The following is a 23,862-nucleotide window of genomic DNA, read 5'->3' as shown; positions in this document are numbered from 1 at the left end:
TTATGCCTTAAAATTAGCTTAAATTTAACTGCATGAACTACTTTGGCTACGTGAGAGTTTTCCATTACTTTGGTGAGATATCCACCAGAAATCTGCTCCAGAGTACCAGAGTCTATTAAATGTTAAGTCTGTCAAACCAAGGTTTTGCTGTGCTGCCTACCCATCAATATATAGTCAAAGCAATATACAACAGAAGTTAAAATGTATGTAAAACAAAAACTATTAAAAAGATATTAAAGCTGTAAAACACTGTTGAAACAGTTAGTTAGAATACTTTAGAATACTTTATTGGCCATATGTGATTGGACACACAAGGAATTTGTCTCTGGTGCATAAACAACAAGGTAATATAATCAGTGTACATACAAATAAGGTAATATAATTATAAGATACCAATAGGAGAAGGTAGTAGAAAAGATGAGAAGGACAATAGTAATACAGCCATACTATATGGGTAAATATCCTTAGACATAACACAATACTGTGGAAATTAGTTGTTCAGCAGAGTGATGGCATGAGGGAAAAACCTGTGTTTGTGAGCCGCGGTGGCACAGTGGTTAGAATGCAGTACTGCAGGGTACTTCTGCTGACTCAACAGTTTGGTTCTCACAGGCTCAAGATTGACTCAGCCTTCCATCCTTCTGAGGTCGGTAAGAAGAGGACCCAGATTGTTGGAGGCAAAAAGCTTACTGTGTAAACCGCTTAGAGAGGACTGTAAAGCACTGTGAAATGGTATATAAATCTAAGTGCTATTGCTATTGTGTCTAGTTGTTCTGGCGTGCAATATCCTATAGCAGCACCCTGAGGGGAGGAGTTGAAACAGTTTATGTCCAGAATGTGAGGGGTCTATAGATACTTTCTCAGCCCTCTTTTGGCTCATGCTGTATATAGGTCCTCGATGGAAGGTAGGCTGGTTACAGTTTGGTTTCCTGCAGTCCTAACTATCCATTGAAACAATTAGTTGTGTTGAAACAGTGGACAATATTCTGCTACAATATAAAAGTCTGTCTGTCTGTCTGTCTGTCTGTCTCTCTCTGTGTGTGTGTATCAAAAAATAAAGGGAACACTTAAACAACACAATGTACTGTATTTAATAGTAGGATGTCTTGTCTTGTGTTCCCTTTATTTTTTTGAGCAATATATATATATATATATATATATATATATATATATATATATATATATATATATATATATATATATATATATATATATATATATATATATATATATATATATATATATATATATAGTAATTCCTTTCTAAAATTTTGACAGTAGCACTCAGTCTCTGAAGGAAGTTTCATACTGAGAAGCGATACAAGAAAAAGATCATCTCTGCGTGGCTGAGAGGTGGTGGGGTTCCGTGAATGGGAACCTCACCACCTTAATGCTGGCCTTAATGATCATATTTAAGACAAAATAGGTGATCTTTCAGATTGGCAGACCTTAACATTTAAAGCATTGAAAGTTGAGCCAGCATCTTGAATGTAGCCAAAAAAAAAAGAAAGAAAGAAAGAAAGAAAGAAAGAAAGAAAGAAAAGGAAATACTGGTAAGTTCTCAAATTATAACCATAATTGAGCATGGCAATTATGATCATAAGTCATGACAGTCATAAAGTGGGTCACCAGGTGATCAGACCCAATTTTACAATCTCATAGTGGAACAACTTGGTGTTTAAGCAAACACATCGTTTTTTATGGGCCAGTTTTTGTTGGAAACCAAAAGTAAACCATCATAAACTGCGGTCACGTGACTGTGGGCAACTGCAACTCTAATCGAAAGTGTCATAAGTTGAGGACTGTATTGGAATAATGGAATAATACAATTTTATGCATGCTTGAGCAGCTTTTCTGTATTTTTAAAGTTATCTGAAGTCTTTGCACATTATTTATGCTTAGTGCTATGTCTAGTGTAATGTAGCTAGTATTGTGCTCTAAATAGTGCTATATATTGGAACTGTGTAGTATAGTTGGAAATATCCTTCTTACTGCCGCTACTTGAACATTGAGCAATAAACCTGGATCTTTCAGCTCAAAATCAGCTCTTTTAGATGGTCATGATTCCTTCTAGAGTATGTCAGACCCTCCTCTAAAAGACAAGTCTTCCACTGACTTACAAAACTTAAACAGAAGCAGCCTTTCTGGATTCATTCTTGTCATGTTTATTTTTATCCACAATGTTGATTCCAAACAGTGTTAAATATTCTGTTTCTTGAAATTAGGTGAAAATGCAATTATTCCTGAACTTAATCTGCATGTTAGAGGCATTTCTATCTCAAATAGATTATCTTACTGAGAACTTCCATTCATCCTTTAAGTAACAGAGAATAAAATTATGAACTAGCAGCTCTGGAGCTGAACACCTGTTGCTGAGAATTATATTCTGGAGAAGACCTGGCAAGAAAGAACAGAACCAGATACACTATCCTGACCGTAAAGGCCCATTTTGTAAGAGGTTCTAGAAGGAAATGATGATTCACAACAAGAAATTTCTCTTCCCCTTTAAAAGGATGAAGAGAAACAAGACAGCTGTCTCCCCCTATAGATATCTCGTAGCTGGTATTGACCATAAAACTCAAGTACAGTAGTCTCAGATCGTGACAAAAAAACTCAGTTGACTTGGATCCTTCCAATTAGTATTTTTCAGACATGAACTTCTTAGGAAATGACATTAATCACTATAAGGGGAGGAAAAATTTCCATTTCAGCCATGCTTCTAAGAGTACAGATCATTTTGGTAGAGAATCAGGGTGACAGCCTTGATGGAAAAAGGCAAGAACTGTTATACAAACAAAGAGGGATGAAACATTACTTAAGTTGTGTAAACAAGATAGTGTTTGGAAAAGTCACGCAAGCTTCTCCTTGATTCAGTATAGTTTCTAATCTGAGGTGCATGTTGCCTAGATAAATATAATTGATCTGATTAGCCAGCAGCTAATGATCCAAAGGCATATGGCATATTATCTCTGCAGGAGAATTAGGAACATAACCTGAAATAACATGCAACATCTCTTGAGTAAAAAACAATTGAAAAAAAAACCAATTGTTGACATGAACATGTTCCTAATGAGTATTGTTTATAATTTACAGTACAGTTTAAACAATTGTCTTCTTCCTCTGTTCAGGAAAAGAAATGTTTTTAAAAATGAAAAAGAAAAAATCCTAAGAATCAGGGTATTTCATTAATATACAAATGTAACATTTTTCCCATTCTGTAATCATAAAGGTCTTCTCTGTGCTCTGGAAAATTATGTGGGAATTGGATTTGTATACAGTTCAGTATTCCACTGAAAGTAGGAAACTGACTAAATTATGAATGGCATGGTTATCATTGTTAAGAATGCATGCAGCTCTTGAACACCCTCGCCAAATATTATGAGTGGGATCCCCACCAACATAAGAAAGTAAAAAATATCATGTAACTCCTAAATATTTTAGAAAAAATAAGAAACCTTACACTAAACCAGAAAATCCTGATCAGCTGTGTGCATGAGATACCACCTGCACAGCTGGCCACTGAGTGAGATACCACCCTAACTACTTTGTATCATCAAATGTAACCCTCTTCAACTAGAAATATTACTAATTTAAGGCCATCTAGATTATCCCATTACTTTGTAATTTTAATAATGTCTACTAGAACATTTTGTCCCATGCTTGGTCTTTTGTTTAAGAAAGTAGAGCTCAAACTTGAAAATTACAAATAGTCCTTGTTTAGCAACTACTAGTATGACAGTGATAAAAAGTAACTATATAACTAGTGCTCACATTTACAACCTTTTCACCCTGTAAAATAAAGGAAAACTGAAGCAAAATAAGCACGGTTTTACTTAGCAATCTCTTTGCTTAACAACGTAGTCCCAATTTGGTCGCTAAATGAGGACTACCTCCACCAAATAGAGCATATGCAGTGTTATTGAACTGCAGCAGCCTTTCAGTACCAAATATTGTCTTGATATATTTTGGAAGTTTGTAATAGCTTAGAAGGACAGCTAGTCATTGGTTAATGCTGCTTGTTCAGTGAACCTTCAAAGTTACGACAGTGCTGAACAAGTGACGGTTACAACCAATTCGGGAAGTTCCAGCTGCCCTAGCACACCCATGATCATGTGGTCGCCATTTGGGTTCTTGACAATTGGCTTGAACTTAAGAATGGTTGCAGAAACCATAGTCAGATGATTATGATTTGCATCCAGAACATGTGTGGATGATTTCCCGCCCTCTCCTTGTCCTGAGAGATTCCAAAGAGCTGGCCTGCTGACTTGTTCTTAATTCTCTGCTGCTGTCCACTTTTGCAGAGAGGTTTTCATTTCCCTAGTCTTCTCCCGGAAACCCATTTTTATATTCACTTCCTATTCATTCAGTATCCATTCATTCTGCACTTTTTCTTTTCCTTCTTTTAACACATATATTTTTTTTAGTACTGCGTTCATATCTTCTAGCAGAATAATTGTTTCCTCTGAATTAGATTTATCAAAGCATTACCATTTAGTCTAAAACTCATCTTTAGTTCTTACATTATCACCATTTGCTGACTATAAATGGTCAGTAATCCACTATTACATGATTCTTTCTTTCATGTTTTCAAACTTTAATTTTATTCTTTCATTCATAATTAAACCAGAGCCTTCGTATCCTGGCATATACATGTCCATCAAAACCATTCCACAAGATGAGACTTCCTTCAATTGGATCTATTACATTCATTTTTTTTAATTCTGCAGACATGCGACATTTCTATGTTAATTTTATTTTATTTGTTAATCTTGTTTATCATTTATATTTCTGACATCCCATTGGTCAGTCAAGGTTTTTACATTTTTTAGTAATATAGGTAATGTAATATTTTTAAGAATTAAAATGTAAAGAAAAGGCATGTCAGCAGTTAAAATACTTACAGGCTGCTTGAATATATTTGACTGAAAATCCAGATCAGTTGAATCTGATCTGTAGGGCTGGACACACGTGCACATACCTAGAAAAACATGCCTATTATTAAATTTTTGTTTCTACAGGTACTGCAATGGCTGCTGGAGTCTTACTGCAAAATGAGGCACCTTATACTTCTCTGATAACAAGCAGCACAACCATGAATACAGGTAATTACTTTTTTAGTATATGACATTTAGCAGATAGGACCAGTGGTGGATAATAATAGGGATGGGGTATTGAATTTACCTAAACTCTGAATGCAGAACTGAACCAGCTTGTTTTAAGTTGATTCTATAGTTCCATCAGTTAAAATAGGATCCAGGTAAAGAACCAAATCAAAAAATGAACAGATTTTATGAATAAATTGTCACTATTAATCCCAGGCTCCCTGCAAAAAATTGCTACAACCTTTCACCTTTGTTCAAGGACTCAGGGGAGGAAGATAAAAGTCTACAGTGAAATTATTATTATTATTTTTTTATTAAAGAGTTTTACAAAAACAAAATTTTACAATATATCCCCAAATCCCCCCCACCCCAAACCCGCCCACTTCCCCCCCTTCCCAGAGCTAAATACAGGATTATAGTTATAATAATCATATTCTAAATAAAAATTATGCATAATATACAATTAACCAAATTCATAATGTGCTTTTACTCCCCTTTAACATAACTACATACAAAGTACCAATAACAATATCCCACTAAAATCTACTCATCTACAGTGAAATTATTATTTCTAGGCCATATAACAGCTTAGGTAATACAACTCCTGTCATTTTTTTTACCTTCATAATTCAGTTTTCTATGAAGGAAGGTATTGCAAATCATAATTCCCATTTTTCTTCTTCCTGAAGAAAAATATTCCTTGCAAGATGAATTGGAAGCCAGGACTTAACTGCTTCATCCTTTGTAGGGTGCCAGTGTTCCTGTCAGATAAAGCCCAGAGTACTGTCTCTCTGCTTTGTCCTGCATGGATAAAATTGCTTATGTAGAACAACACAGGGAGCCAGGTCTCACTAAGGTGTCCTCACATGAAACTGGTTAAACTACCTCATGCCTTCCTCCATTGGGTAAAACACAGGACAACTGAAGGTCCACAACTCTTGCAGATGGTCCGACCTTAACAGTGGAAATGGAGTAGGAAATGGCCATAATTTTACAACTTTCTTACCCAATTTGAAAGTTTTTGTTTGTATTAATACCATATAGAACAGAGCAGGCCTGCACAACTTATAGAAGTGAAAGGGCCACAATAAATTAAAAATAATTGTGGACCACAAAGGAATAGCTTGCATGCCAATCAACTTTTTGGCCAATATCTCATGTGCATATCTTTCACTTCTGCTGGTATTACCTCCCAATTACACTATGTTCTGTCCAACCTCATCAGTCTGTTTTCTGAGTCTTAAAACGTTATTTGTGTGGTATGTGAGAAATCAAAATTTTTCTTCACTTAATTGCGACACAAATGTTTATCTTGCTTGGACATTTAAAAACCATTTTACTGTGGATTTGTAACAACAACAACAACAAAAAAGCAATGTGAGAATATCAGTTTCCGTAATAAATTTCTTAGCTGTTTAGCTTGTTTTTTGATTCATATATTTTCAACCTTGATATCAGGTTGGAAAATGGGCAACTGCGTCAGAAGGAATAGTGAAATAATAATTCTATGTATTAAAAGGTTAATACTGACAGAAGAGGAGAACAAATATTCATTGTTACAATTTGTAATTCTGATGCCAAATTTATCTCTTTGGCAGAAGCTTTTAAGATCATTAAAGATTTTTAAAAGTAATATCTCTGTGTTCATACAGTTTTCTTATGACAGCTAAAAATTAAATTGGAGAACTAAAGATAATCTGTGCTTATGCTTGTTCTCTTGTCTCACACTTTAACAAAATAATCATGATTTTGAAATTCATTTAAACCAAAATTGTTTCTTTGCTAGTCCAAATATAGTAGCAATTTGAGGTTTATCATTTATTTCATGCAATAATACTTTCTTTGCATAATCAAGAATGTTAAATTGAACATTATGCAAAGAAAGGATGCATTGCATGAACATATTTGGTAGACATCCAGGAAGGTTACATCTAAATGCAACTTGTCTCACAAAGGTTAATAAATTATTCTGCTTGTTTAGGTTTAATGCTTCATATTCTTTGCAGGAAATGACCAGTAATTGCCATCTCATTAAAATTATTACCTAACTCCCACATGGTAGCATTGTGGAATGTTATTGTATGCATGAAAACAACACCCTTTATTTTTGGTTATGGTTTAAATTAATAGGTTTGATGCATAATATGAATAACATATTTTTACCTGCTAAAAGTCATATTGTATTCATTACAAATTATTAAATGAAACAAAATCAATGAGACTGAAGGTGGTGAATTTCTAAGTGATATTAATAACAAAGTCATATGGACTATAAAAATTGCATGGTGTTGTCATAGACTCAAAAGGGCTACAAGATTTATGACTTAGCTGATGCTGTTTAACATGAACTAAGAGGTTCTGTAGCTTTTGGTGTGAACTGCTTATTCATGGAGCATTAGCTGTGGTACAAATGTCTTCATTTTATACCATACAAACATTATATTAATATTTGATCCAAGACATTTTGTTGTCTGATGTAAAAACTCCAAATGGTATCTGTCATAGAATTCTTTATTGGCCAAGTGTGGTTGGACACACAAGGAATTTGTTTCTGGTGCATAAGCTCTCAGTGTACGTACAAGTAATAGTAATAACCATGATCATATACAATGTGAAAATACATTCATCATAAATCGTGAAATACAGCACTTCATCATAAATCATAAGATGCAACACTTATTATAGTCATAGAGTACTAGCTAAGCAAACAACATAAATTATACCAGGGTACAAAAAAACCCCTATAAATTGTAGGATACAAGCAGCAAAGTTATAGTCATAAGAAGATAAGGATAGGTAATAGGAAAGAGTATCATAGTAATACAGCTTTACTAAGTATTTTGACAGTGTTGTAGGAATTAGTTGTTAAGCAGAGTTGTTAAATGCTGCCTGTTATGTTTAAATGCAATCTGATTCAAGGCTAGTGTAATTTTTTTAGAGGAATAGGAAAAAGTTAAGTGTTGTGTTACAGTATGATCTTCTAATCTACTTATGTTGTTCTTTAAGCATTACTGCCTCTGATATTTATGTTTTCTGTAAGTTGTGTTTTCATACAATATGGAACCTCTTCGCAGCAGAGTCCCTATAAGTTAGGAGCAGACCAAAATCATCCTTTGTCTGCCCAGAGTCTTCTATTGTATTTTATAGTTTTTTATGGAAGGTCATTTTAAGGTGCAGTCTGTAGTTAGAACAACTCTACAGTATATTTTTATCGATTTTGCCACTGAATATTTAAATGACTGCTGAAACCCCAAAAGGGATTTTGTTACATTTTCTTTTTACTTTTTCAGAAATAAAGCTTGATTCTATTTATACCTTGAGAGATTCATTTGTCTTTTAAAGGAGTAGGCTAATTTCCTTTGCCATATGTTTCAATGAATAAGGCAGTTCTATAGAATTTATTTCTCCTTTTTTCATTTTGACTTCATTTTTGTCATTTACTTGTATAGGAACTATGTGATTTCTGTGAGGATTGGGGGGGAGGATGACAGGTAAAAAAGCACTTGCCCACCCACCCAGAAATAGATAGTGGAGGTAAGAACTACCAAACCACTTCATTAAGTCAGGAGGCAGAAATAGAGCATGCAGAATCCAAGGGCTTCCGCAAGGGGATTTTTACCCTATGGGTTCAACCCAATTCTGCCACTACAATTGTGAATGATTCTATGATTCTAATACAGCGGTTCCATAATGCCTGTTCAACATGGGCATTTGTGAGTTAACGTCACAAAGATTCTGAACCGTTAAAATCCTTGTCTATAAAAGTTAAAGGAAGAACTTTCCATCCCTTAACACTTTCTACCTAAATGCATTAAATCTGCTTACTGAGTAGGTTCATTGCAGTTGGTAGGTGGGGCAGATATAATATCTGATAGACTTAAAGTCTTACTTATCTAGTTTGTTACTTTAAAAATGTTGAAATGTTGTATATGGATGACCTTGTAAAGACTGAATTTCGGAATATGCATTCTGGTTCATAACAGTTTCCTCCACATTGATGTTCTGACAGGAGCACATTATCTAGCATATTGTTTAACCTATGGATCAGGTTTGAGATAAAGAAAAAAACCCAAATCCACACTCAATTTCTGGTTGACAGTGTTACTACATTTCTAAAAATAACTAGAATGTAGTTTCACGTTTTAAAACTTGGCTAGTATGTAATGTTTGTCAATTGAGTTATGTTTAAAAACAGCTTCTTCAGAAGAATGGCAGTAGTTTTTAAAGATTATAGACAGAAACTGAAGTGAAATCATAGAACTATCATTCCATGAAGTGTATAATTTTAAACAGTCATTTTAGTTTTATATCTTATTGCATGGTGGTAAGAATTCTTTTTGGTAATAAGTGCTTCCGGATATTGACAGAACTACTTTGTTTAGTTTGATTCTGCTCCATCAACCAGCAGTCATTTATTCTGTTACATATCTCATAAGACAGCAGAAATATTGCTTTTGTACGAGGAACTTGCCTTTTCTTGCTGCTGATTAAATGTATATGAATGATTGACTGGATAGTCTTTCAAACCCTACTCTTGTCTTTGTAAACTCTTTAACGCAGGTGCTAAAAGCAAAATGTATGATAATTGCTTTGCTTAAAAAATGAGCTGGTGACACAATTTGGGGAGGAGAAAAGTTTGTTCAGCTATAAATGTTTCTGCTTTTCATTCGTATCTAAGTTGCTTTTGCCTATATTTATATCTTGATTAACTTAAGATTGCTTGAAGGATGCAAGCTTCTAAAGGTCTTCTGAAGAATGGGCTATACCTTGTGATGCTAAATTCAGTTCTTCAGATTCCAGTATTCATTTCTGTTCATAGGAAATAATTTCAGAATCCCTGGTCCATTTCAGAATTACCTGCTTTGAGTAATTCTAATCCTCATCAGTAGTAGAATGATTCATTCTGGAAAAAAAAATCAATGTATATAGAATTTAGTTGCCAAAAGGGGTAGCTGCCATCAGTGAGTTCATTGTTAGTTTCTATGGAGACAGCAGCCTATTCTGAATGGCTGTTAGATCTTACAGAAAGATGCATGTCTCTGTATAAGTTCAGTACTGAGCAAGTAAGCTTTGTCATTCAGCTTCACCCTTTCGCATCTCATAATAGCCGCAAGTAGTGGGTGACCATGCAAGGATCACCCAGGAGGCGCTTAGCAGTGAATATTTTTAGCAAGTTTTTTCAGGGCCGGAGACATTCTTCTTCTGATCCTCTTCTCCGAGTGCTTCACAGGCGACGGAGCTCAGTTGTAGAGGTCCTCTCGACTTCTACACACAGGGTGATGGTGGCCATTTCCTCTGTAAGCCCTGAAGAACTAAATGCTGCTTTCCATGAAAGAAAAAGTAAAGTATTGGCATTTTTATCATTCTATATTAATTCTGATCTTCTTTTATAACCAAGCGTTTTAAGTTGATCACATCACTTACTTAGTAAAATAGTACTGTATCACTTTTATGCTTATTGCTTTTACGAGTTTGTTTATAATAAGAGCAAAGGTAACAGCTGTTATTAAATGTTTCTAGATAATGAGATGATCTTGTATTAAGGAAATGCTACATATACAGACATCAGGAAAGAAAAGTCTTATTTCTTTGCAAATGGGGTTTGTTTTTGTTTTTGGATTTTGTTTATATTTTTGTCTTTTTATCTCTGTTTTTCAGAATTGATTTTTGTTGGAAAGTTTTGTTTTCTCTTGCCATTCTGTTCTAGGAAGATCTAGACGTCCAACTGCAAAATATACAAAAGTTGGAGAACGCCTTCGTCATGTTATTCCCGGTCATATGCAGTGTTCCATGGCATGTGGCGGCCGTGCTTGCAAATATGAAAATCCAGCTCGGTGGAGTGAACAAGAACAGGCTGTTAAAGGATTATATTCCTCCTGGTAATATACAGCATTCATTTATGATACATTTCCAAAAATGTTACTTTAAATACCTTATGAAGCAGTTCATAACTCTGTTGAACTACTTTCCAAATAAATATGCTTAGTATTAGATTATACATTCAGTGAAAGAAAGCAGTTTGACACAGATTTAAGTGTTTCAGAAATGCTGGACAACTTATATCTGTGTCTCCATGAGCTTATTGCTTGAAATATTTATATGCTAAAACTGTTGGTTGGATTCAAACAAAAGTCAGTTGTTTTCATCTAAGCATTAATCATACTGACTGCATTATACTGGTGACAACAAACTAAATTCAACTTAATATGTTTATAGCTGAAACATGGATTTTATTATGGATATCTTTATTTCAGACTTAAATGTAACTCAGATTCAAATGTATTGATCATGTAATTGAACTGAAATGTTAAATTTTAAAAACCCAACTGAATATAATGAAAGTATTGTCAAGATGTGTGGGATCACTTTATAAACATTTTAAAATGATCACTGAAGAAAAAAATGTTTTACCCATGGATAAAAAACTAAAGTGGTGTTAGCTCCGTTTTTATTATCACCATATCTTGACATCTTATTAGCATTCTGTTATGTAAGCACTTTATTAAACAAAGGTGAAAAGCATTTCACGGTTTGAAAGCACAGCATATAAAATGTTATGATTAATTTGCTAAAACAGTTAAACATGAGAGATGGCTGAGACACTTATTTCTATTTTTTCATGTCTTCTTCCCTCATCTCTTCAGGATAACAGATAACATACTGGCTATGTCTCGACCCTCCACGGATCTTATTGGGAAATATAATATTATTGAACAGTTCCAAAGGTAAAAGAAATTGGTAACAAATTACTAAAGTTCTTATGAGACTGAAACTTATCTTTTTTTCCCCCTTCCCTGCATTGGATCAGATCATTTGTACTGTAGCAATTTATTCTGAAGTAAGAAAGAATATGGGATGCGGGTGGAAAAGACTCCGAAAGGATGCATCGTTCAGTAATGCATCATCTTTTTCTTTGCCTAAGATGTGACATAAAAACAGTAATTAACCTTCAGCGTCCCGGGGAACATGCTAGCTGTGGGAATCCACTGGAACAAGAGAGTGGTTTCACCTATCTTCCTGAAGCCTTCATGGAGGCGGGAAGTAAGTTTGCTCCTGCTGCTGCTGTTCCTGGTTAATTATAAAGTGTGTGCTTGCTTGCAGGCTGTTTCTGCCACCTACTTCTAAGGTTAAAAGCAGCAAGTTGAGGAATGTATATTGACAAAAAATAACATACAACTAATGAGAATGTAGAAAAACTGAGGGCGGGTATCATAAATGACTAAAGCATCCATGGAACTGACGGCTAAATTATGAAAGTTGCACCTGACAATATCTTTAACAGTATTAGCAATTATTCACAAAATATTAAACAACTTCACAGGACAATAGGCATATATCCACTGGCAGTAATTGTGTGTGTCTGTGTGTCTTTGTGTCTCTGTTACAGATACATATGTATCCACTTAATTAGCTTCTCTTTCACAAGAATTTTTCCACTGTCCAGATAAATAGCTGTGTTTGACTATTTCAAAAAGGATGTAATTAATTTAAGAATACTGAGTGTGTATTTTTACATACTGTCTGGGTGCGTGTACACACATACACAGAGAGAGACTAATGCATTCCCCCTTTATTGTAGGTTTTATAAGCCAGTTTCTAAAGGAAACATCTTGCTGAATTTGGACTGTAAGATTGAAAAATTAAAATAATAATTAAAAAATCCCACAGCGTGGGAAGAGCTTTCATTCTCTTCTACTGCATTTCTTAAGAATGTCATTAGGATACATTGTGGATGCACTTGTTTGGTATTCTAATTATAATATTCTAAATATTTTTTCTAGTTTATTTTTATAACTTTGGATGGAAGGACTATGGTGTAGCTTCTCTCACTACTATCCTCGATATGGTCAAAGTGATGACCTTTGCCTTACAGGAAGGGCGAGTAGCTATTCATTGTCATGCGGGACTTGGCAGAACAGGTACAAATACTCAACTACTAGTTTAATTAAAATGTACTTTTCTATAATTCAGTACTGAACTTTTGCATTGTACGTTATGCATTGCAAAGTCTGCATAAAATGCAGATAGTCCTTGACTTACAACTATTTGTTTAGTAACAGTTCAAAGTTATGATGGCACTGAAAAACGTGACTTATGACCATTTTTCACTCACACATGGTCACGCGATCAAAATTTGGGTGCTTGGCAACCGGCATGTGCTTATGATCGTTGCAGTGCCTTGGGGTCATCTGGTCATCTTTGGTGACCTTCTGACACAAATGGGGAAACAGATTCTCTTAACAACCATGTTATAACTTAACAGTTGCAGTGATTCATTTAACAACTGTGGCAAGAAAGGTCGTAAAATGGACAAAACTCACTTAACTGTCTTGTTTAGCAATGGAAATTTTGGGTTCAATTGTAGTCATAGGTCAAACCTGTATTTGCTTGCTGACATTTTATGGAATTTTTCTTGGAAAGTGGCCCATGCCTCTAATTGCTTTTTGTGTTCAAAGAAGAAATTGATAATTAATCATGAGAGCATCTATAAAGATTTAAGAGAAATCCTAGAATTCAACAGTATTTCAGTTGTCATTGTTTCAAAAGAAAACAGAACTTTGGAGTAGAGAATTAGTTATTTCAAAAATATTATTTGAAGGAATAGGAATTTTTTAATGCCCTTAAATAGAAATGCAAATTATGAATGCCTTCTCTCTGTGTCTGGATACCTACCATTTGGAAATACTTGTTTGGTTATTTATTTTTAAGAATTTTCTGGTCTCCACTTCTAAAGCAGAGAAAATATTTGTAGGAAAGTTTAATATAGCCTTCTTTGACCTTATTTTCTCAGCAAATACAACTCCATGCTTCGAAATGCTTTTCCCATCTGTGATCTCTGATTTTGTGTGCAATTTATTCATAAAATCGGCTGGCTTAATGTATAACTTTCAATATGTAATGTTTGTTTATATAATGTTCATGTTTAATTTTTAAAATATTTACAGTATAAACATACATACACAAACATATGTAGAGATTATGTAATCTAAGTCTTACACTTGGTGGGAATTTATACATTAGATAACAGACTGCTGTGATGTAAAGAGCATGCATGTGTTGTTTTCTGCATTTATCATTTTAGACTTTACCTGAACTTGGGAGATTAATCTATTTTTATGTTTCGCTTTCCAGGTGTCTTAATAGCTTGTTACTTGGTTTTTGCAACAAGAATGACTGCAGACCAAGCAATCCTTTTTGTAAGAGCAAAAAGGCCTAATTCTATTCAGACTAGAGGACAGTTGTTGTGCGTAAGGGAGTTTTCACAGTTTTTAATCCCGCTCAGAAATGTTTTTGCAACCTGTGAGCCCAAAGCACATGCAGTAACTCTTTCCCAGTACTTGATCAGGCAGCGGCATTTGCTGCATGGATACGAAAGCAGACATCTCAAGCATGTGCCAAAACTTATTCATCTTGTTTGCAAATTGCTCTTAGATTTGGTTGAAAACCGGCAGGTGATAGAGGAAGAATTAATAGATATGCCAGACCTGTCAGCTGAAATTGAGGAGACAGTTTCTCAGTTAGCTTCTACGGAGCTTGATAAGGAGTTAACAAGACAAGACAGTAGTACTTCAGAGCCATTCTCTCTCTCAGGATCAAATGCTCTTCATCCCAGGGAACATGAATTTGGTCCTCTTTGCAAAACAAGGGCCTCTGATTACTTTTTGTCTCTTAGCCGTTCCAAAAGGCGCCTTAGCTATAGTGAAACAGATTTAAGGAAAGCTGCATTTATCGCTGAGCAAGGAGAAACACTATGGTCCACGCCTGTACAAGTGCCACCCTGTAATAAATCTAACCCACCAAGCAAGGTGGACCACTGTGAGCCTCTTCACATTGAGCTAAACCAAGAAGTCTTAATTCGTAATACATTTACTTTCTCAACTCAGGGAAAATTTAATCCAGGAAAAAATGAAGACGATTCTTCTGCCTGCCATAGAGCTAGACATACAAAAAGAGTGCTGCGTAGTAATACCTTTTCTTCAGGCCTTGCATATCATGGGAAGGAAAAAAAGGAGGAGGAGGAAGAAGAAGAAGATGAGCTAAAAGCATTGAACTATAATTTTGTGAAAAAGGATATTTTTGGTAGAAAAATATCATCTGAAGATTCAGACTCTTCTAAAGCAGAAAATGAGATCTATGATCTTTCGGAAACAATCCCCCATATCATTGTACAATCAGAACTAACTCAAGAAGCACGAAGAATTTTGGCAGCCAAAGCTCTGGCAGGTCTAAATGAATTTATGGAAGCAGAAGAAATGAAGTCTAAAATAGAAATGTGGCAGGTATTTCATTTTGTAATATTTTTATCTGTCAGAGTTGTGCGCATTAGGTAAATATGGAAAGAATGTCCCTGGTTAGGAGCCGTTGAGATCTTCGGTTTCCTAAGCTTCGGTGATGAGAAGTAAACAACCGCCCATGTTGTTTTCCTTTTGAATAGGAACTAGGGAGTGCAGCCTAAAATTAAAACAGATATGAAGGAACCAAATATTCTTTTCCCTCCCCCACTCAACTTTTTTAACCAATACGGTGTAAATTAATTTTCCTTAAATGCGTGTGTGGGGACAATGTATTTATATGGGAACAAATGTTTTGAATTGCCCTTCTTTCTTTCCTGATTATCTTGCTCAAAAGCCTGGAGAATGGAGAGATTAGGATACAGACTTTACATTAGAGCGTGCACAATTTTGCGGGGAATGTTCTTTGGTAGAACTTGTGGCTTTAAATGCCCTTGGCTCTTTCAAAGTCAGGGAGGGGGCACACTAACAGTGTGCACCTTGAAGGACTCCCACCTGCATTTTTGCTGTCTAAAGAAAACAAAAATAAACTGTCTTTGGCTTGGCGTAATTTACTTTGCTGGGGAAGCATTTGCTACATGATACTGAGACGCTTGCTCTACATTAAGAAAGGGTTAAGCATTCTGTGCCCATTGATTCTCTAACAGAAAACAGAAACTGCCTCTTTCTATAGTCTCATTTTCTTGGCACACAGACTGGGAATACATAAGCCACACTTCAGGTGTTGGCTTATGATCTTAATCACCCGAAGGAAGGTAAGGCTCCTGCCAGTGTCAGTAAACGAGAGATTGAAGAGAGAAGTCTGTAAAGTGTAGGGTTTCTAAAGATTGGAACAAACGTGGAGAACAATTAGGCGTACAAAAGGTTGTCGTCTTCGGAATGCCCTCTTTCAGGCATATAAATGTCTGAACAGTGACGGAGTCTGGGCAGGCGAACGACTAGTCAACGTTACCCTACAGTCTTCTTTGACATAGTTATGATGTTATAGAACAGGGGTGTCATGAGACGTGCCGCGACGTATTGCGACTTTTTTTTCCATTGCCGGGGGGGGGGCGTGGTTTCAGCATGATGCATCCGGCCTGGGGGCCAGCAGGTAGACACCCCTGTTATAGAAGAAAGTGTTTCCTGTGGTTGTTTTTGCCAAGAAATAAAGGCAGTCCTGTCAATCATGAATATAAAAGCAATGAATAGAAAATGTATTTAAATAGCTTTTTTTCCTTTTGTTAGAAAGAGCTGAATACTCAGAATGGGGCCTGGGATAAAATATGTACTGAGAGGGATCCTTTTATTCTCAGTAATTTGATGTGGTCCTGGATAGAGCAACTTAAAGAACCTCTTCTAACCAAAACTGATGTTGAGGTGTTAGCAAAAAATAACACAGATTTTCAAGAAGCATTCAAACTACTAGAAAAGGTAAATAATATATGTATCTGTTCACATTTCTTGGTCAGCAACAGTTTCAGATTCTTGCTGCTTTTGTGAGAACCGTGACAGCAGCTGTGCCATCCTGACTTATGCTGTTAACCTGGAAGGTCTTCTTTTGCACATATGAGGAGCGTTGTGCCTTATGTAAAACAAGGGCAGGTTTGCATCGTGATGCTATGATGCTGCTTTTGTCAGGGCAACCCCTTTGCGTCCCCAGATGAAGTGCCTTTCATATTTTCCCTGCTTCTCTACAGTATGTGAAAAATGAGTGCATATGTTTGTGTATGTTTATCAGCCTGGCATTCAGGGGCAGAAGTGAGTTGCATTGAATAAAAGTACAATATATACTTGCTTTTGCTAACATTTAAAACCAATTGAAATATAGCAGCAATTGAATGTCCTGTTGCAGAATGAATGGGAAGCAATTTATTCTGCTGATTAAATTTTTAATAAATCTACAGTGCGGTCTTCTGTTTTAGATAACTGGTATTTGCTTCTATCTTTCTCATTATATTAGTGACACCCCTGGTTATCATTCTTTATCATATATTTCTTCAAATATAGTTTTGACATCTCTTTCAAGGCATTTTTATGCAGAAAAATGAAAATAGACTTGTTCTTAATTTTTATGAATGATGAATGAGCATTTATATTTATTTCTTTGACTTAATGTTTTCTCTGACCTTTATTTCCTGATAGAATTCCTTCTTCTCTTTTAGTAATATATAATGATAGATTGCTTGTGGTTATGGCCTTGGAGTAGGAATGGGGAAATCTAAATTAAATCCTTCTTTATGCACAGAAGCCAGCAATATGACTTTAGGCCTGTCGTCCTCTTGTCAACTCTAGGAAGAAGACACGACATTTGCCACTTACAAAATGTTGCCTAGAAAACTTCATAGACTTTCCATCTGATTGCCAGGAGTCAAGTCTGATTTGGCGGAGGGCATGGAAGCCATTTAGACAATCTTAGGCCAATCACAATCTCTTTCATAGATAGATAGATAGATAGATAGATAGATAGATAGATAGATAGATAGGATAACTATAGCTACATAGACATGAATATAGGTAGTCCTCATTTAGTGATTGCCTCCTTAAGTAACACCAGCTGCCTGCAATTAGTGCAGGTTCGAGTCCCACCAGGCTCAAGGTTGACTCAGCCTTCCATCCTTCCGAGGTAGGTAAAATGAGGACCCAGATTGTTGGGGGCAATAAGCTGACTTTGTAATAATGCCGCTTGGGGTGTGTGTGAAAGCCCTAATAAGCAGGCATATACATAGAATGAAGGCTACTGCTAAGCTTGTAAGCCGCCCTGAGTCTTTGGAAAAGGGCGGGATATAAATGGAATTAAAAATAAAAAATAAAAATAAATTTACAGTGGTGATTAAAAAATAATTTCACAACCAATCCTCACATTTGTGACCTTCACAGGAAAAGATAATTGAAGTAAGATTATAGGCATAGGCATAATTTCACTTAGAGATTTAATGACCAAACTGCTGGTCCCAAGTATTGTTGCTAAAGGGCTACCTGCATGGGATGTATTGGAGAAATTACTGCATATTCTATGTTTATTTTGTTTGTACTGTTTGTTAGCTAAAATTGTCCAAGAGGTGTGGGCTGGAAGAGGGAAACAATTCTTGTCTAATTTATTAGGTTGCAATACTATTGGAGTAATTTTTGAAGAAATGTTACTTTTTGTTTATTGCAAGATTTTTCTGTGATAAGATATATTTTTAGACATTGAGGGATTGCCCACTTAACAGTGATTTTCAACAGAAGTCCTTTGGAGAAGGCTCAAAATAACAGCAACATGTAAAAGAGTGCCTCTTCTTGTATGGTCCTAATGGTTGCTTTCTCTTCCTTCAGCAAAGGTGTTAAAAATGTCTTTAAATGCTCCTGTTAAGCTGCTAGTAATATTTGATTATTTTACTGATTTTAAATTGTACTATCTTGATGATATTTGTGGAAAGGAGTTACATACATTTTAACAAATATTAAGCAAGGACATTTCCTCTTAGTTACAGTTCAATATCAGCTGTACTTGAATGAACAGAATTAGGTTCTCCTGATTTATTAACTTTTTGTGAATGGAAGGGCCCCTGTGAATCAAGATGAGGGGGAAGAGGTGATGATATGATTCCTTTTCTTGAAACTTTCTTCCCTGTTTGTCAACTCTTTTCCCACACAGTTTCAAATGGTGATTGGAGTTAGGAGTTCTCCCCTTGCATCTTTCATCCAATGATAGCTGTAAATCACCGCCTGCATCCAAAGGGTCGGCTCCAAAGGGCTTACCTCTTGCTTAACTTGGCTTGAATTGTATCCTGTTTGTTTTCAGAGTTGCTCTCTCATAATACCTAATAGTTTGATTTATGCTTCCTCAGGGAAAATATCACACCATACTGTGTATCTTAAACTGTGTGGTGAATTTGCAGACAATACCAACAGATGTGGAAGGGCTGCTTCTTAATCGTGCCATTAAAGCATTCACCAAGGCAAGTAGCGTATGACTGTGGCCTTTTGTTATAAATACATCAGCGGCTGCTGATCAGCCTACAGTACTAATCATAAACCTGATAATAAAGTATTCAAACAGGTATTCCTTGCCAGGAACTTGAATTCTCTTCTTGTACTGAGACCAATTTATAAATGGTTCCTTGTCTATTTAAGTCCATGGAATAACGAGTATGCAGCTTTCTATGGAGTTTGCCTTATAGCTTATAGCTTTTAGCAGTTTATGTAAAACTTTGAGTAATGGAGGTATTGGAACTTGGATCATTTTCAGTCTGAGGGCTGGTTTATGAGGAGAGGAAAAAGAGGTATGACTTTAGTTTTCCACGTTGTGGGCCATTGCCTTAATATCTGAAACATTTGTAATCCGTGTACAAGGCATGGATAAACATTTTTGGACACATTGCAGCTGGGCTCTTGCATTTATCTCAGCAAAACATATCAGTGACTACAGTTCAACACAATCCTGTACATCCATTCTTTGTAATACTCTGGATTGTCAATTTAATTTTTTCCTTTTTTGGTATGTTATCCATTGGGTTTGTGTCTGTTAACAATATGTTGAATTTTGTTTGCAAAGTTATTTTTGCAAACAATTTCCCTGCGTTTTTGTAAATTTCTGTATATTTATTTTAAATATTTCCTTCTATAGGCAGATTTTTATACACATGGCAAACTGCCCTGCAATATCTGAAGAAGTGCAGATATTGAAAGATTAATTTTCAGTTTGGATATTGATTCAAAAATCCAAGCAAAACATAACTTCACTTCTATTTCATTCATATGTACCTACAATCTCTCTCACATCTATAGACATGATTATTTGGAGAGAAGAGAGATGGCCATCTGTTTTCTGTCAGTAAACCTGGGGCTGGGAAAAAGCTTGAAGAGACAGCTTGGTGTAGTGGTTAAGGTGCTGGCCTAGAAATCAGGAAACTGTGAGTCCTAGTCCCACCTTAGACATGAAAGCCATATGGATGATCTCTCTCAGCTCAATCCACCTCACAGGGCTGTTGTTGAAGGAAAAGTAGGAGGAATAATGAGTATTAGGTTTGTTCATTCCGTCAACTATTTAAACTAATAAAAGCAACGTTCAGATAAATAAACAATACAATAAAATTTTTCATCTTCCTCAGTGGCTCTAAGTCTGGGGTGTCAAACTCAATTTCACTGAGGGCCGCATCAGCATTGCGGTTGCCCTCAGGGGGCTGGGTGGGTGTGGCCAGGGTGGGCATGGCCTACTGGGTGGGCGTGGCTAGAGTGTGTATGGCCTACTGGGTGGGCGTGGCCAGCTCAACATCGTTCGCATCAAGGGGGCCTATGGGGGCCTGGGCAGGAGTGGGACAGATCTGAGGGTCTCTGGCAGAAAGAGGGTCTCTGGGCCAGGGCCAAGGCAGTGAGGGCCGTTCCCTCACTGTTTCCAGGATGGCTTCACGGGCCGCATGAAACCACTTCACGGGCCGGATCCGGCCCCGGGCCTTGTGTTTGACATGTCTACTCTAAGTTGTTTGTATGGAATCCAAAGTTTCAGTGAGCTGAAAGAATTTATACTATCTCACTCTAGCACATCCAGGTTGTCTTTCCACACATGCAATCTAAAGAAAGAAGAGCACTGGAAGGAAATTCATATCTGTACTTTAGTCATTATTATTGTTTATTTTGATATAACATTAATTTTTTTCACTATTTTTTCACATATGACAAGAGTCAGAATACATTTATTAAAAATGTACAAAATTGTTGTACACACACATTTTCCCTGGTTGTAAAAATAAATAAAGTGCATATATGTCTCATTAACCTTAGCTTTGATAAAGCATAGAACAGACATGTCAAACACAAGGCCCGGGGGCCGGATCCGGCCCGTGAAGTGGTTTCATGCGGCCCGCGAAGCCATCCTGGAAACAGTGAGGGAACGGCCCCCACTGCCTTGGCCCTGGCCCAGAGACCCTCCTCCTGCCAGAGACCCTCAGATCTGTCCCACTCCTGCCCAGGCCCCCATAGGCACCCTAAATGCGAACGATGTAGAGCTGGCCACGCCCACCCAGTAGGCCATACGCACTTTAGCCATGCCCACCCAGTAGGCCACGCCCACCCTGGCCCTACCCACTCGGCCCCTTGAGGGCAACCGCAATGCTGATGCGGCCCTCAGTGAAATTGAGTTTGACACCCCTGGCATAGAATAACTGAAAGAAAGAAGTAGCTTACTAGAACTTTGAACAATTCAGGAACAATGTTTTACATAAGCTCTCATTATTCTGTTTATTAGTCTATCTCCGATAGCCATTGTAAAGTATTTGAAACACTATAGATAAAAACTATATTATCTGGGTGTTTTAGTATCAGACAAATCAGAGTTCCCCAACCCTTTTGGCTTTGAGGATTGGGGGAAGGAGAGGAATGGTTCTGTGAGCATGGCGGGCAAGCATCTGCACACAGATTCATTTGCGTAAGCGGCAGGCACTTCCGTGGCCCAGTTCAAAAAGCTCAAGGCCCTGAAGTGGGCATGGCCCAGAGTTCAAGATCTCTGAGATGAATGATTGAGTCCTTGAGTTCATTGAATCCTTTACATTTTTATATTATCCTACTGGGATAAATCCTGATATTAGAGATTGTAGAAAGTATTCGTAGATTTAGGCAGAGATTTGTCCTCTGAGCCTGCTGCTTGGCTCCCGGACATTTTGTTACCAAAGTAGGTAACATCTTTAGTGGGTTTTGGGGCTAAATGTCTTGTTTGTTTATATAGGTCCTGGGTGGTTAGTTGGTCTGGTGAGGTGTTGGATCACAAGACTGATTGAATCACAAGACTTATATAAGCAGAAAGACACTTCACCCAAAACCCTGATGAAGATGTTACGTAGTTGGGTAATGAAACATCCAGGAGCCAAGCAGCAAGCTCAGAGGACAAACCTCTGCCTAAAACTCTGATTTTTCTTATGTTTTGTAAGATAACTTTGTTTGTTTTCAGCAGATGAACCATGATTCCGAAGGTGGATCAGATGTTTACAGCATTTTAAAGAATGTTTTCAAACAGATACTGGAACACCAAAGACAATATGCCAGTGAAGAAACGGAAAAGCTTTTATAATGTTTACATTTCTATGCTGCAGTTCTTTGTAGTGCTGAAAAATTACTTTTCTTTCGTATCCCTTGTTTTGCATTAATTACATTTCTGTTAATATTGTTTATTAAATATCTGAAGGTTGTTTTCTTATGTTTGTATATACATTGTTATTTAATAACTTGCCATTTTTGTGATTGTAATGTGGCATTTTGGTTTTGAGTATTACATTAAAATGCTATGCAGTTTTCAGTGATAAGTTATTAGTTGGATCAAGGAGAAAAATCCCTTTGTTCCAAGGTGGATAAGGTGATCCTCATTGATTCCTCCTCTCCCGTATGTCAACAAGAATCTGTGCAGGAGGGCTAGGGACAGAAGAGTAGAGGTCCCTAACCAATGGTGTTGGCAGCTGTTGTTAGATGAGGAATCAGCCTAGATTGCCTTTCCTTTACTTTTTCCCCCAGCAGGGATGATCTCAGCAGCACTTTGTTAGGCTCTGTTCCCATTGGCTCAATGAAATCTACATTCAACCTGCTATTTTTTCACACTGAATTGTTGCCATAATTCACTGCCATAATGTGCTGGTTTATTCAGTTAAATATTTGCGTATTAAAACTCTTAAGCCTAAACGTTGTTTACATTAGTGGTATTATGTTTTATTTTGTGATAAGTAAACATTGACTGATATAAATGACTGTCGTACAACTATATGACTTTTCCTTGGTAGCCATAAAAGAATTGATTTTAATGCCAAAATAAATTTGTAGCAAAAAATCTAAACATAACTTAAAATATGAAGGTAGACATCTGCCAACTCATAAATGGTTATGAGAAAGTTGAAACTTTCTATTTTTGGAAATAAAATACTGTAAAAGTGAGATTTGTGTTATAGTAGCTTATTTTTTAAAAAAAAATGAATAAAGGAAATATTTACAGTGAAAAATGTTCCTGGCTGTTGATAAATCAGGGTTTCTTTCCTTACTAGGATAATAGTCCTAGTATGAGTTGTTCTCATGGTTATTGACATTCTTGATTTAGCTTTTCATTCAATTTTTATCTTAATCCAGATAACTATTTACATGAGTTTAAATACATTCAAAAATATATAATGTGTCACTTTGTTACTTATACAGGATCAGACCATGAGACTGATTTTCCAAAAATAGAAGATCATTTGCTTTCTAAAAATGCTTGCCCAGTATTTTGCACTAATATAAAATATCCTGTCAGAAGCAGGATTGATAGCAAGATCCCTGAGAAAAAGATACGATGGGAAAAGTTTTGTGTAGATATCCCTTCAAGAAAGTCTTGGCTTCTGTCATTAGTAACAATTATTAATACAGTTGTTGAGTTTAGAAATCTGAAAGGGACATGAAATTATTTTTGCCAACTAGAATATAGAAGCTCTGCAGGCAACTAGAAATAGTAGAAGATAAGCTTTCGTTTTTCTTTGCCTTTCCCACAAATC

The 23,862-nt window shown here is 36.3% G+C and overlaps 1 protein-coding gene across 1 annotated transcript; it reads left to right on the top strand.

Moving 5' to 3' along the window:
- Positions 1 to 10,228: 10,228 nt before the first annotated feature.
- Positions 10,229 to 23,165, top strand: PTPDC1 (protein tyrosine phosphatase domain containing 1; the record flags this gene model as incomplete). The annotated part of the gene is made up of 9 exons (XM_081316331.1): positions 10,229 to 10,442; positions 10,810 to 10,981; positions 11,747 to 11,827; positions 12,025 to 12,143; positions 12,884 to 13,021; positions 14,235 to 15,382; positions 16,622 to 16,807; positions 19,207 to 19,317; positions 22,305 to 23,165. 9 exons carry the CDS (start codon positions 10,229 to 10,231, stop codon positions 22,419 to 22,421), a joined length of 2,286 nt encoding a protein of 761 aa, XP_081172457.1. The 3' UTR covers positions 22,422 to 23,165.
- Positions 23,166 to 23,862: the final 697 nt, after the last annotated feature.

This window comes from Vipera berus (genome assembly GCF_964194415.1).
Source record: "Vipera berus genome assembly, chromosome: 2".
Lineage (NCBI taxonomy): Eukaryota > Metazoa > Chordata > Lepidosauria > Squamata > Viperidae > Vipera > Vipera berus.
This window is presented reverse-complemented; position numbering and strand designations above follow the sequence as displayed.